The following is a 15,686-nucleotide window of genomic DNA, read 5'->3' on the forward strand; positions in this document are numbered from 1 at the left end:
CATCAATGAAAACTCCAAGCAGGGCATGCAGGCAAGAGGTTCTGTAGACTCTCATTTGCAACTTCTTCTGGTTATGCCCTGTCCCTAGCTGCTTGGCATATGGAGGGAATTCGTGTGTACTTACATTGCGAGATATTCCTCTTTGAGTTATTTTATTGTTTATAAATAAAAAGGTTTTTTTAATTACCATCCGAAGCTTTGTTTTTAATGTTCAATGATTCAGTTTCATTCAAAATAATAATTTAAATTGTAAAGCTTAAACAAAGCAGCCAAGTTTTCATTTGAAATAATAATTTAAATTTAAATACATGTCTTAAATTAGAAAAAAGGAAAGTTTATAACATCAACTTTTATTTCATTTTGTTAAGAAACAATAAAAAAAAAATATGCACTCAAATTTTTAGTTAAGAATTCTGTCTTATATTTACTTTCATTGTCATTTAGTTAGTTGAAATACTAGTTTTGAAGCTTCTGCTATGCTGTTGATCAAATAAAAAATTGAATATAGGAAAAAAAAATGTTTAAATGATAAAGAACTATTTAACATTATCATTTAATTCAACCTAGCAAATTCATCTTGAAAAACCTTCTAACTTTACTTCTTATTTAATCTAAATTTAAAAATCAATTTGTAAATAAACTGTCCTGAAATGATCCAATCAACTTGACCGATTAAAAAATAAAATAGATGATCATTAAAAAAAAAATTCTCGACTCAACTCCTAGAATTGACCAAAGACCTAACTCGAGTTAACTTAAAAAAATCATGTGTGTTTGTGTTTTTTTTTTTTTTTTTTTTGATAATTGGATTCATTTGGGGAGAGTTTTAGATCGACTAGATTTTCAATGTAAAAAAAAAAAAAAAAAGCAAATGAGTATTTTAAATATTTAATAAACTCATATATATATATATATATAACATTTTTTTTAATCCAATCCAATACATATATACTTCAATATTAATATAATACACACGCATATGCTCATGCATATATGACATCTATAATTTTGTTATATAATACATGTATAAACTATGTATATTATTTTCTTATTTCTTGTTTAATAATAAATTATGCTTGCATAATAGACACTAAATAAATATCTGAAACTCAATGAATAAAATATAGATATCTAGATTTTTTCCTTGACAAATAATTGACGAATTATAAATATAATACAAACTTCACCATCACTACATATACCCAACAATGATGTCTTTGGTGTCAAGCAAATTACTGTGATTTTGGTGATGGTTGATGAGTGAGTTTCTTTCACGGAACAAACTCAAATTCTTCATTAATTATGTAAAAAAAAAAATCCCACTAACCAAGTTTGAGTCTCATGGATTTCCAATGGTTGCTGAGCCTTAAATAGTTATTTTAAAATTTTTGAACATTTAGAATGAGCTAAAAAAAAACAAATGGAGGGAAAAAAAATGTTTTCTTTAATTGTTGTTGTGCGTATGTTTTGTTTTTCAATTGGATTCATTTGGGGAGATTTTTGGACTAGATTTTCCATATTGAAAAATAAGTAATGATTATAGTTTATAGATAACATGATTATAGGACGAGAAAACAAAATATCAAGCATTCATTATTGAAGATAAGTTGGAAAATCGCAACAAAAATAGGTGATTGCTAGCCAAAGAGTTGCAATATCAGGCAAATTTGATTTTTGTCATGAATAGGATCCTAATTGCCATCCTAATAAGTTATTGATTTGTTCTTTTAGATATATTAGATTAATGGAGCTTTGCATGATATGACTTAGAGATGTTATTACCAATCAAACTGAATTGAATACTCAATTGCTTCAACAAATAACAAATCGCAAGGCATTATAATTTAATTCGAATTCTATTAATACTAATATAAATGAGAGAATCTTTTTTTATAGTTATTTTATCAAATAGATAATGAAAATATATAAATATTGTGAAGCCCGACTCAAAACTAGATCAAGATATACACATTAGATATACACATTATATATATATATATATATATATATATATATATATATATATATATATATATATATATATATATTTATTTCATGTTTAATAATAAATAGTACATACTCATGTAATATATATTCAAATAAATAAGATAAATAAATAGGGTATAAATATCTAAACTTTTTTTATTTATTAAGCAATGAATAAAGTAATGAAGACTTTATTCGCAAGACTTTTATTTTAATAAAGATATGCTAATGTTAAAAATTAAATTTAAAAAATTAAAAATTTATTTTGATATATTTTCAAGTAAAAAATATTTTGAAAAGTAACAGCTATTGCAATATCAAACACTACCTAAATATCATGGTCCATTCTAGAATCCAACAAAGTTATTAAACTTTTTTTAAAAAAAAAATTGAAAAGCAACCGCTATCAAAATACCAAATACTATCTAAATATAAAGGTCTAATCCATAATCCAACAAAGTTATTAAACTTGAGTTGACCTAAAATCTAACTCGAATTAATTTTTTTAAAAAAATTCGAGTGAGAGTTGACTTGAATTATCCAGTGGGTCAACTCATAATCCAATCAACCTTGTTAAAATTTGATTTTACTTTTTTTTCCCCAAACAATATAATTTTAAATTTTAAGAATAAATAGTGTTTTTTTATTAATTTAAGCCACTCCAGTTGTGTAATGCATAATTATTAAACCCGGATCGGTCCATCAGGTCAACTCGAGATCCAGTGGCTAGATCGATTTGGGTTTATTAAAAGACTGTCCAGTGCAACAACCCGGTAAAACCTATTCGACCCGGTGGGTCGACCTATGACCCGGGTGACTCAAGCAAACCCGAACGAGACTCTTTTTTTTTTTTTTCAAATGTGATTTTTCTCCTATGCCCCTTTTTTCATTATTTTTTAGTTGGTTATTAACGATTTTTAAAGTTTACTATATAAATATTAAAAAAATATTTTATTTTTTCAATGTTGGATTTGAAACCCTTTTGTATATATACTTTATGTTCTCAATAAAAAAAATTATGTTTTTTCAATGTGGGATCTGAAACCTTTTAGTATATATAATTTATGTTCACAAAAAAAAATTATGTTTTTCAATGTGGGATAAAAAAAATTTTGGTTTAAATACTTTAACTTAAATGGATAACATAATATCTTTTCAATATTAGATTTGAAACTCTTTAATATATATACTTTATATTCTCAAAAAAAAAATATTTTTTTCAATATGGGATTTGAAACCTTTTAGTATATATTTTATATGTTCACAAAAAAAAATTATGTTTTTTCAATGTGGGATAAAAAAAAAATTAGTTTTAAATACTTCAACTAAAAAGGATAACATAGTATCTTTTTAATGTGGGATAAAAAAAATTTTAATATTATTTTAAACTTTATTATTGACAACATGTATAGTCTATATTAACATGAATTTTTTTTAATTTTTTAATATATATTAAAATTTTAAAAATTTTTCGGGTTGACCCATAAAATTTAGATTCCAGTTTCTTAATAGAGTGAACCCTCGAATCAGGTTTCATATGGTTGAATGTGATAATTCGGGTTTTCATAACTTTGGAATCGGTATGCAGTTGTTTGAATGTGATAATTCGAACTAGAACCAGCCAATATGTAAAATTCATTTCTCGCTCAAGGTGGCATGTTGGGTGCTTGATTTGTTTTCCTTTTTCAGGCCACAAGATATTATTCATGAAAAACTTGGAACAATTAGTACGCAAAAATAAAGGTTTATTGCAATTCCTATTTTTCTGGTACCTTTGAATATATTTAATATGTTTTTTTTCATTACTTTTATATAACCATTTCTAATTTTAAGAGGTTTAATCTTCTTGTTTAAGAAATAGAGATGAAGATGGATCTGAAATGTAAAAATAAATTAAATAATTTCACCATTATCTTTATATCTAGAACAAAGTTACTAAGAAAAAACATAGTTTATGCAACCATAGTTTCTTGATAAATCTTGAACAATCGTACTTGAGATCTCAAGTTTCTCTATAAAAATGGGATTTAATTATAGCACTACGAATGATTTCTTTATTATATATATATATATATATATATAAAGACAAGAGCACATTTTCAAGATATGGTGCCTTGACTTTTGAAACCCGGATCTGAACCTTCTAATAGTACGAAACGTTTTGTTTTCCAAACGAAATCCATTATACACGATAGAGTGAGAACATTCTTGCGTCATTGTGAAATACAAAGCTATATAATTTTCTTTTCAATGTTTAATAAAGGGTTAATATTGTGGTGTAAAATGTTTTTAAAATAATATTTTTAAATTTTTTATTTTAATACATAAAAATCATTGAAAATATTTAAAAAATATTAATTCAATGTTTTTTAGATAAAACAAATTAAAAAATTAAAAAACAAAAGTTATCACAATAACAAAACAAGCATTTAAACATTTTTCAAAGCTTACACATTAATCAAATTATACTCTCTTTGTTAACATTAATATTATTTTCTCAACTGTTAAATTTTAATGATAAAATGAATATAGTTTGATATGATAAATTAGATACTCAATCTTGCGAAAATGATATTCTTATTCTTATTTGGTATTTTAGACGACAGTCACAGTCTGAGATGGAAAATCGGAGCTGGCATGTTCATAGTTCCTTACCACGCACAATAGCAACTCTATTTTGTTCCTTTCGCATACGAAGCGGATGATAATAATTTTTTAATTACATCTATTTTTTATTTTTTATTTTTTATAAATATATTTAATTGACATTATTTTTATCTTGCAGGCTACGATTCTTGCACGTGAACCAATCCCAATGAAGCTTTTTGTGGAAACACACGTGCGAAGTTATGACCGCCAAAAAAGAATGCAACAGTATACGGGGATGATTCTTCAACCCACTAGGGTATCGATCTGGATTTATGGTTGAAAGCAGGATCGTTCGGTGAACCTAATAGAAATCGGGTGTACGGACTCTCTAACATTACAACCGATAACTTGTGAACAACCCATAGCGTTTCGATCGTTGGATGCTCACAATTGATCCTGACCACTCAAACTCTAGAGTTTGAGGCAATATTAGACCAATAAGTACATGATTGAATGACCCATCTCAATGAAAAATATGAATGACTCGCTGCAGATTATAGAGAACTTTGTTGAGTGGTAATGAAGATGAGATCATAGATGGATGGTATATATGTACACCCTCTAATTGGCTCCAAGGTCCTGACGATGACCATCTTCCTCCTCCTCATCCTCCAGCACCAGCTCTATTTTAGCATTATTGTATTTGAACGTACAAATGTTTAAATTTGTAATAAATATTTGATTTTTATATTAAGATAACTTATATATATATATATATATATTTTTTTTTATATATTATTTTAATTATTTTCTACTTTTGTTCAATATATTTTTTAAAATATATATTTTAAAATAATTAAAGACGGTATCACTGACGGAACATGTCCATTTGTATATTCCGAGAGTTGGAAAAGAATTACAGTAAATGTCATTGCTATTTTAAACTCATTGACATAATAAGTCCACCGATATATTTTAGAGAGTTGAAAGGAAATTACAACAAATGTCATTACTACTATTAATGCATCGATGGAATAAGTCCGTCGATATATTTTAGAGAATTTGAAAAGAATTACTGCAAATATCTTTGTAACTACTAACTCACCGACAAAATTACCGATGACATTCTATCGGTGATATATAATTTTACCGATGAAATTAAATGTGGTTCTTCTATCGGTGATATGCTAAATTGTATCAAGGGAATTACTTACGGAATGAAGTGAGTAATTCCATTGGTAAAATAATGAAGCGGAATGACATTCTATCAGACGTTTTTTGTTCATTATCCCATTGGTAAAATATTCAAAAACGGACTATTAGGATAAATACCGACATAAATTTCTATTGGTAAAATTATTAAATCTGGTAGCGATTCTTGACTATTTTACATTAGTCTAAACGAATATTGTTTGAAATTAATAACACAAATAATCATCATAACTAGACATATAACACAATTTATATAATTTATTTTTCTTGGAACATGTAATATTCATCTATATATATTATAATTTTTTTCTAATATAGAATACATTTCTTAAAATTATTTATAAGTGAATAAATGTGAATATTTATTAAATTAAAATGAGTTATTTCTTAAATTTGAATAACTTTGATACCTTATAATTAATTAAATAGGTTTGTTTGATTGTAAGGCATATAAAATAGATTTGACTGCACCTAAAATAAAAATTGGAGGCTTGATAGGTATCTTTAATGCCTTTGAGACTTATCAAAATATGCAGAAAGAACCGGAGGGCAGACACCAGACAGAATATATTAGGTGTAATTATTCTGAATATATATGAGCAAGGCACATGATAAAATTGAATGGCTTATACCACGGCAAAAGCTGAGTTTTTGTAGACTTTAGATAGATGTCACTAGTTTATAGAGAATTACACCTAATATATGTGAACAATATATATATATATATATCCACATTGTGCTGCGGCCAGGGAAAAAAATTTGAAGAATCTAAATTATAGAGAATTATTTGGTATTGTTGTTAAATTTAACCTTACAAGTCAACAATAAAAATTTTTTAATTTTTTTTTCTAGTACTATTTTAAAATTAAATTATCTAAAAATTATGCTAATATAATTCAATCAACTTGATCAATTTAAAAAATAATAAAATTGACTGGTTTAAAAAGAATCTAAAAATAAAATTTAAAAATAATAATAAAATTAACATACAAAAATCTATAGATATAATTTTTTATCTAGCTCGATTTTATATCAACAATGAAACTCTATTTAGTTTTTCGAGTTTTGTAATATAGTAGGCCTAGGGTAATAATGTACTATCATGGTGAGTCGGTGAGTTACTTAGCCTTAATTTTATGGCATGATTAGGATTTGGGATTTGTTTATATACACGCACGCACGCCACATTGATAATTGCTATACATACAAAACCTAGCATTATCTATACATCATAATTGAATTTATCTAAAATATCTATAGAGATTAATTATAATTTTAAAATAGAATTGTACACATAGTACTTATCAATATTATTTTATAAAAATCATGCAATATAACACGTACGAATATAGTTCAAGATGTATACTGATTTAATTAACCACATTAATTAATAAAATCTGAATACGAGCAATGATTGGAGGAATACATCCAAGAACGGGCAAATTAGCTACGCTTCCAAAAGTGAAGTGTTGAAATATATGGATAAAAGGCTAAAAATAACGTACGAAGTTTGATGCCTCGGTTAGTGACCGAAGCAGTTTCCCAAATTGATAATGGAGATGATGAAGGAACTCCAAGTTCACGAGACGATAACTCAAAGTTCACGAGCCTACATACAAATGCACAAAAAGACGGCCAATAATCCCCCCCACAGCAATCCTTTCTTTCGACGAGTCTAAATCATAAATAATTCAATGCCTCCCAAGTCATAAAGACCGAAAAGGTGTCAATTACAGGTGTTTATACTTTACTATATATACGCATGCACACCCATATTAATTTAATTTCGGCCTCTTTTTCTAGTTTCGGTAATGTAATTTTCTCTCTTAGCTTTTGTGTATCCATCGCCATGGATGAAGCCAGATCACAAGGTATATGAAAAAAGGGACATTTCGTCCTATTTGTGATATTCACATGCTAATAATTAGAGGTTGAATTCTACATATGATAGGTTGAATTACATCAAAGATTAATTTCTCTTTACAGCTAATTAGAGGTTGGATTCTACATATGATCATAAGATTCTAACCCCCTTTTTTAAACTAATTAAGTTGATCAATGAATGGTCGAACACAGAAAAGGTTAAAAAACCAGTACATTAGACTAATACTAATATGTTACCTGAAATCAACAAAATCCATGATTAATTTAAACCTAGCTAAGGTTGTGATTGATGGACTTTTTATACAATGGTGTGATTAAGAGAGCATAGTTACATTGATAATTAATTCTTTAGGTTATTTTTCTCCTTTAAGTTGTACAATTGGATGGCATATTGAGCACAAATCTGAATTAATTTCATTAAATCCTGCTTAATTTGTAAGGTGAGATTAAACATGAACTCAAGAAAAACATTTTTTTCATCTTCTGGGTTGCTGGTTGCATTATTGGTAGGTGGACACTGTTATTCCATGCACCCAGCCCCAATTCAAACTTATCGTACGTAATCATCCAAGGGAGAAGGCAAAACCATGGGCGTATTGGATGTTTCCTTCTTACAGTTTCTGCCATGTACGTGATGCATTGGAGCTATATTGCTTGTGTAATCCCTGCTTTCCTTTTCTTTTCAAGACGGAGAAGGCAGGGGGAGAATAAAAAAAAGATGTGGCCGTCAAGTGAGGTCATCTGTTGTCTTTCAAGACATAGGGTAGTCTTATTTCCTTACGTTAAAAAAAAAAAAAAAATGCTTCTAGCTCTGTCTCTCTCTCTCTCTGTCTCTCTCTCGCTCTCCTTGCTTGAAGGGAAAAGAAACAGAATTTTAAGAAAATAAAATGGAAGCTAGCTTGAGGTTTGCAGCCATGGTTGAGTGGTGATGCTGAGGACAGAGCAAAACTCTAGCCCGTGAACGTGCATGTGGCCATAAAAGAGTTGTTATAATCAGTGCCCATGTAGACCCACTGACACGTCTCTTTTTGGCTTTTACATGAAAAATAATGTCTTATCAGTAGCTTTAGTTATAGGCATTGCTGTTTCGGTAAGTGTTGTTGGAAGTGCTTTTGAATCGGAAAAAAACATTAATTTTCTTACTAATCTTTTTTTACGTTTTGTTTGGTTAATATTTTGAAGACAGGATAGAAATTATAGATATAAAAAAGATAAAAGCATGTTTAATTAAAAAAAATTAATACAAAATTTATCTATGCTGTCATTTCTTTCTTATAATTGGATACAGGCTTGGAAATATCAAGTGGGAATCAAATCAGGAGAAGAAAAAAAATCTTCAAATCAGGACAACAAGATTTAAAATAGCTCGCTTTAATTTGTCTTTGCTGTCATTTCTTTCTTATAACTTGGAAAGACAATCTATGAAGAATGCGCTCGCACACCACTTGTGGACGAGTCACATGCAACAAACTTTGACGCTTGGCATAGGAAACCTCTGTTGCCCAACCAAAATCCACAGAGAGGAAAAGAAGATGGTTAATTAAAGGGGAAAAAGAAAGAAAAATTATGAATAATTTTGAAACCTATAATTTTCAGAAGATTCGGAATAATCTTTGCTTATGAGTGCAACATACAGTTTCATGAGCTTTGGACTACTCCCCCTATATAAACCCTGCCATTATTTATTATATGGCATTCTCAAGAGCTCTGTTGTTCTCAAATACTCTCTCTCTCTCTCTCTCTCTCTCTCTCTCTCTCTCTGTCCTCCACTGAGCCACTTCTATGGTAAACATGAGAGGGTTTAGCTTTAGAAGCCTCGCGTTCATGTTCTTCATTGTTTTTCTAGTTTGGTCTGCAAGTTTTGATACCTGCATTGCTAGGAGAGGCAAGCATTGGAGGCAGAGCAGGTCAAACCCCGCTTCTCTAGCCAAGAAGAAAGGGAAAAGCCATCGCAACAGCCATCACCAACACCATACTGGAGTACCAAAACCAAAAGCTCCTCCACATAAAGCTCCAGCATTACCTCCTCCTGTACCAAAAGAAAAGGCACCAAAACCAAAAGCTCCTCCACATAAAGCTCCAGCATTTCCTCCTCCTGCACCAAAAGAAAAGGCACCAAAACCAACTCCACCACAGAAAGGTTCCACCACCTTTAATGTGCTTGATTTTGGGGCCAAGGGTAATGGCAAGAGCGACGATACAAAGGTATTCAGTTGCTTGTTACATAATATTAAGTTGGTACAAAACAGGTTTCAATTTTATCTTGTTTTATATATATATAAGAACAAGAGATTTCGTTGGCTAACAAGATCATAGAAAATTAAGGAGCGACAATATGGAATCTCTTTTTAGTCCACGAAATATCACCTTCATATGCCCACATTTCACATGTATAGTTCATGAAGAATGATTTCACATTGTAGGAACGATTGATTTTCAAAATATTTTTTGATTTTAAAGGCATAAATATATCAAAATAATAAAATAAAACACCAAAAAAAAAAAAATCTCCATGATTCCAAGAGTACATTACAGCTGCACTCAATAGTTTTTTTTTTTTCTTTGGTACATACAAGTCCAAAGGTCAATTAAATTTTCAAAATTAGATAACAGGACTAATTCTCTCCTTACCTTAAATCCCCATCCGTCCCCACCAGCCATGTCTCGTGAGTTATTTGCTCCGCACTCCACAGTTCTTGCAGCAATGCTGTGCACCAAATTGATTTCACCAAAATTACAGAATTACACATTGAAACAGCTCCAAAACACCGACAAATAATACAAAGGAAAAGACAGCAGAACCACCCCAAGGTGGGGTCCATTCCTTAAAAACGAACAATAATTGTATACAGTTACCATACAGTTGGTTGACATGGTGTTACGGTGCTACGCAGGCATTCCAAGCTGCATGGGCAGCAGCTTGTAAAGTGGCAGCATCAACGATGATTGTTCCAGCAGAATATGCATTCCTCGTGGGACCTATTTCTTTCTCTGGTCCGTACTGCCAAGCAGACATTGTATTTCAAGTAAGTGTCAAATACAGAATTTGTTAGCAGAGAAAACGACAGCAATTCATGTTAATGAATGATGATACGATGAATTTTTTCTCAGTTGGATGGCACAATTATTGCCCCATCAAACGCCAATGCTTGGGGTAGAGGTCTCTTCCAGTGGCTTGAATTCACCAAGCTTGTCGGAATCACAATTCAGGGAAAAGGCACCATAGATGGGAGTGGCTCAGTCTGGTGGCAAGACTACCCATTTGAAGATCCTATAGACAGTGAATCGGAACTCATTATTCCACTGAACAACACAGTACAACAACGCCCACCAATGCCGGTAATTGGCTTCAATTTGTACCTCCTTCCACTGCAATTATTATCTGCAGTATCTATCTGAATCTGATCATGCCTCTTTTCTGAATTGTGTTGTAGATAAGAAACGAGCTCGACGGGAAAATGCCAAGCATGAAGCCCACAGTATGGAATACATGAAGATTTCTATCGCAATTCATGAGCACGCACTTTATAACATGAAGATTGACATGCTTTCTTTTTGCAGGCACTAAGATTTTATGGAAGTTTCAATGTGACAGTCACAGGCATAACAATTCAAAACAGCCCACAATGCCACCTCAAGTTTGACAACTGCGTAGGAGTTGCTGTGCATGATATGAGAGTCTCATCTCCCGGAGACAGTCCAAATACAGATGGAATCCACCTGCAGAACTCCAAAGACGTGTTAATTCATAGCACAGATCTTGCTTGCGGTAATTACATTGATTGAAGATAAATAATATTGTCATATCATTTATTTAACTAGACAGTGTGGGGCTGTAGGGTGAACTTGACAAACAAACATAGGTGCTGAAGAGTCAAATAGAAGGTTAGAGGCTCAGCCACTACAAAAGGAATTTTTTAACACTTGATGCTACTGTTGAAATCAGAGACAAAAGAACGCCACATAATTTAGATAACTGGGATAAAAATTGGTACCACCTTATCCTTTTCGTTAACTTCTCATACAGACATTCAACGGCCACAGTTTATTTGACACATGGCAACCAACAGCCTCCACACTTTTTGAGTATTTTGGCTGCAATTCATTTGACACATATCATACCCTAAATCATTATCAGTCCAATATAGGATTAGGTTTGCCCCCAAAGACACAAGAACACACCTTTTGTTGCACGCCTCCAATTTTTCTTGTCTTTATCAGTGATCAGAACTTCTGCTTCCATCCTTTTTCTACCACTCTACTTTCTTGAAAAGCCTCACAATATATAGCATAATGTACCAGAAATGACAGCATTAGTACTAGATGAAAACACCTCAAATATAGATAAAAAATTAGGAATCCAAGTAGGGCAATGGAGTTTCGAACTCAAAGACAATTAATTTGAACTAGATAGCCGACCTAAGAGGTCCTTATGTCATAATTATTACAAAATGAAATGTTCAAATGTCATGCAGGAGATGACTGTGTTTCTATACAAACTGGATGCACGAATGTATACATACACAATGTTAATTGCGGACCAGGACATGGAATCAGCATCGGAGGTCTGGGAAAAGATAATACAAAAGCCTGTGTCTCAAATATCACTGTACGAGATATTGTTATGCATGGCACAATGACAGGTGTCAGAGTTAAGACATGGCAGGTATTCTTAATATCTGCAATGCCATATTATTCAAAATTTGCTACCTGCAACCAGAAATCTAGTTTGATTTGTAGGGGTTTTACGAACCAAAACACATTTTAAGCCACACAGACTGATAGTACATTATATAACTAACAAATATTTCAATCAAAATGAAGCTTTCAGCTTCGAAAGGTCCACGATATTTTAAATATTCTTGCACACACTCTTGTCTATTAAAAGCTTCAGAATGAGAACATTCTGAGACACCTTCTCTCTTTTGAAACTAGAATGAACATTCTAACTGAAACTTAAAACTCGGAAAGAGTTTCTTCAACATCTAAACATAATGTTCTGTCTCTTTGTATACATGATATTACCAAGTCCATTGGTTCAAGCAACTGCTGGCGCCATTTTGTATTTAGCTTACAAGGTTTCCATAAACTAGATTGCAGTATTTCCAATTCAACCAAGTTGCTCAAGGTGTGACTCACATACAATTTCAACTATAACATTTGCAGGGTGGATCAGGCTCTGTACAGGGAGTACTGTTCTCAAACATTCAAGTCTCTGAGGTTCAACTTCCAATTGTGATTGATCAATTCTATTGCGACAAAAGCAAATGCAAAAACCAAACGTCAGCAGTAGCTCTATCAGGAATCACCTATGAAAACATAAGAGGGACATACACAGTAAAACCTGTACACTTTGCCTGCAGTGATGCCCTACCATGCATGGATGTAAGTCTAACTACCATACAGCTAAAACCACTACAAGAACAGTATCACCTCTACGATCCGTTCTGCTGGCAGACTTTTGGAGAGTTGAATACTCCTACCATGCCTCCAATTAGCTGCCTACAGATTGGCAAGCCATCGGGCAACCACCCTCAGAGAGATTATGATGCATGTTGATCTCAACCAGACAGCCATTGGTGTATTGAATTGTGTGGTTGGTATGATTTCCCAACCCCTGTCACGCCATTAGCTTATTAGGTAAAGTTATATTTAGGCAACCTGAGTTTTTAAGGATTTCTCCTTTAGCAATTCGCAGAATTATTTTGTGTGAGAGTGTATACAAGCATTTACTAAAAACAGATATTAGAGTGTGAGGATGTCTGGTTTGCTACTATATATAATGGATTGTTTTAAACTGTAAAATTTAGTGCTTAATTAATATATGTTTAATAAATAAAATATTCAATAGATATTCAGATTTTCAAGGTGACTGTATACAAAGGACTTCGATCATTGGAATAGCTTGACAAGGATCCTTCACAAACAAAGCTTCTAGCCTTTTCTTCCCTTCCTAAACGCTCTCCTTCTCAATTGGAGAAACCCTAACTTCCTAAATCATTAAGTACTTACTCAATTTCAGGCTCATTAGTTCTCTTGAAAGTTAAAACCCCACAACACAAACTAATGGTTTTACTTCTGTGGGTTCAGCTTGCATTAAAGTCCTAAAATTGCTATATAAATTACTAAAACAATCCCTCTCAATAAAGGAATTAATATAGCCATCTCCCAGACACCTCATCAAATAATAAAAGTACAAATAGTCTCATTTACTGTAATATCAGTTTCCAGGCCTGTCCATTTTTGAAACCCCAGGCAAACCTGAATCTGTTATTTCCTTACTAAAGAATTACAGCTTCTCTGGAATTCGAATCTCAAACCTCATTAAACAAGCCCAAAATTAATTCTGCACGGTCCTGGGAAAAAAAAACTCCTTGCAGAGAAACTTGAAACACCTATAGCACAGTTCCTACAATTAATTTCTTAAAAGATTTACTTCAATCTGATAAGAAGGTTGCTGCTGTTATAAAAAGCATTCCTTCTATTCTTAATATTAACCAAAGAAAATAATAAAGTAGGGGCACCTAAGATCAACTTTCTGTGCGATGACGGAAAGCCTGAATGGGGTATTGTAAGAGTAAATAATTACTGGCCTGGAACATAAATCTTAATAATTTCAAAAAACCATGGAAGAAGGAAAGACAGATGGGATTTAATCCTTCCAAGTAGCAATTGTGATGATAACTAAATCCACATGGAAAGGGAAGGTTGATGCATGTCAATATTGCAACCTGGGACTCACTCAACAAAATAAAGTAGAATTGGTCGCCCTAATTAAGGTAGCGTAGGAAAACCTAATCTAGTGGTCAACTAAGAATTTCTTTGGTCCATGGATTTTGATTATGTGAAGAGAAGATCTAATTTCACCCTTAAACATCCTTTCCAAGAAAGGTTGTCATTCTTGGTTCCTACGCTTCAGGGCTAACTACACAAGCATTTTATTACTAACAGGCTCAGCTCGAGAAATCAGCACACAGAAAACAACAGGACAGCGAATTCATTCGATGCATACTGATACCACTCAAGAGTCATCAGAATATCCATTGTATATCAATCATAAAGTGTTTGTAATTCATTTAAGTTGACTTCGGTCAAAACTTAACACTAAAATTACGAACAAGTCACAAAATTCAAAAAGGAGGTGTCAACAGGTTTCTGCATTTAAGTTGAAACATATAAAAAACTTAACAAGTGAAGTCACGTATAAGGGTAAAGTGATGAAGCAATTTAGATGATTCCACAAGCATACAGAAGTTACATGCAAAGCACAAGAAATCAAGGCACAACTAGCTACAGTACAGGCAGATAGTGAGTCCGGCTTTTAAATAATTCGTACTAACAGTTCCCATTAATCCAAAACAAAGCCAGAAACTAAAATGTAATGTAGCTTTGAACCCGAATTAATCTCATGGTTTTAGAAATTATACCTAAACAAGATCTGCTAAAATCCACCTGCTTTGCAACTGGCAGCATCTGCTTGCTAAACCCAAGGTTTGTCTTTGTTCTGCCATAACTTCTGATTTCCTCCTTTGAAACCTCACTCCAGCAACCATTTCTCTTAAACCCTTGCGAATAATCCTTGAAACCTCTCTCTCTCTCTCTCTCTCTCTCGTGAAGCCCCCAATTTTCTTTTACTCAAAAACCCTTCCTTCTCTATCTTTCGACGCTGATAACCAGTGGGAAGTGGACAGAAACCGTAAAGACCTTACCTATCAACACTTCTAGCAACATCCGTGCCCTTCATTTCTCTTCTCAATGCAGTCCGTTGGATCAAGAAAAAAGGGCACGCTGACACACTAATATGTCTGGCAGGATTGGAAGGGAGTGGCGTTGGTTATAATTTTGGCGTGGGATCCCGGGGTGGTCTCGTCTAGCATGCTTTGCAAAAGACTTTTCTTCTTGTGGCAGAACTCAGAAGAGTGAAAGTAGACACGGCGAACTGAATGCCACAAAGAAGAGAGAAGAAGAAGAAGGGCTTTGGGCCATTATTTTAGGCCTAGAGGGATTCAGGCCTT

General features: G+C 32.3%; 1 protein-coding gene and 1 long non-coding RNA gene across 4 annotated transcripts; one reads left to right on the forward strand and one right to left on the reverse strand.

The window, feature by feature from the left end:
- Window positions 1-9,194: 9,194 nt before the first annotated feature.
- On the reverse strand, window positions 9,195-15,643 carry LOC118037762 (uncharacterized). Of its 3 annotated transcripts, XR_012170537.1 has the most exons (6): window positions 15,099-15,643; window positions 11,854-13,288; window positions 11,670-11,766; window positions 10,533-11,391; window positions 10,303-10,378; window positions 9,195-9,831 (listed from the first exon to the last, which is right to left on the reverse strand). It is a non-coding gene; the product is annotated as an uncharacterized lncRNA (long non-coding RNA). The 3 variants fall into 3 exon arrangements; XR_004685666.2 differs by lacking the exons at window positions 11,670-11,766; window positions 11,854-13,288 and having other exon boundaries at window positions 15,099-15,634; XR_012170536.1 differs by lacking the exons at window positions 11,670-11,766; window positions 15,099-15,643 and having other exon boundaries at window positions 11,854-12,152.
- On the forward strand, window positions 9,454-13,290 carry LOC118037746 (polygalacturonase At1g48100). Its single transcript, XM_035043840.2, has 7 exons — window positions 9,454-9,876; window positions 10,566-10,697; window positions 10,783-11,010; window positions 11,106-11,150; window positions 11,233-11,440; window positions 12,147-12,337; window positions 12,838-13,290. The coding sequence occupies exons 1-7, from the start codon at window positions 9,454-9,456 to the stop codon at window positions 13,228-13,230; spliced, it is 1,620 nt and encodes a 539-aa protein (XP_034899731.1). The 3' UTR covers window positions 13,231-13,290.
- Window positions 15,644-15,686: the final 43 nt, after the last annotated feature.

Source organism: Populus alba, chromosome 8 (assembly GCF_005239225.2).
Source record: "Populus alba chromosome 8, ASM523922v2, whole genome shotgun sequence".
In the NCBI taxonomy this organism is placed as follows: Eukaryota; Viridiplantae; Streptophyta; class Magnoliopsida; order Malpighiales; family Salicaceae; genus Populus; species Populus alba.

Bases quoted from the DNA above. Each gene is read 5' to 3' on its own strand.
- LOC118037746 (XM_035043840.2), top strand. From the start codon at position 9,454: ATGGTAAACATGAGAGGGTTTAGCTTTAGAAGCCTCGCGTTCATGTTC. The intron at 10,698-10,782 runs GTAAGTGTCAAA...ATTTTTTCTCAG, and splicing joins AAGCAGACATTGTATTTCAA to TTGGATGGCACAATTATTGC. The intron at 11,151-11,232 runs GTATGGAATACA...TTCTTTTTGCAG, and splicing joins TGCCAAGCATGAAGCCCACA to GCACTAAGATTTTATGGAAG.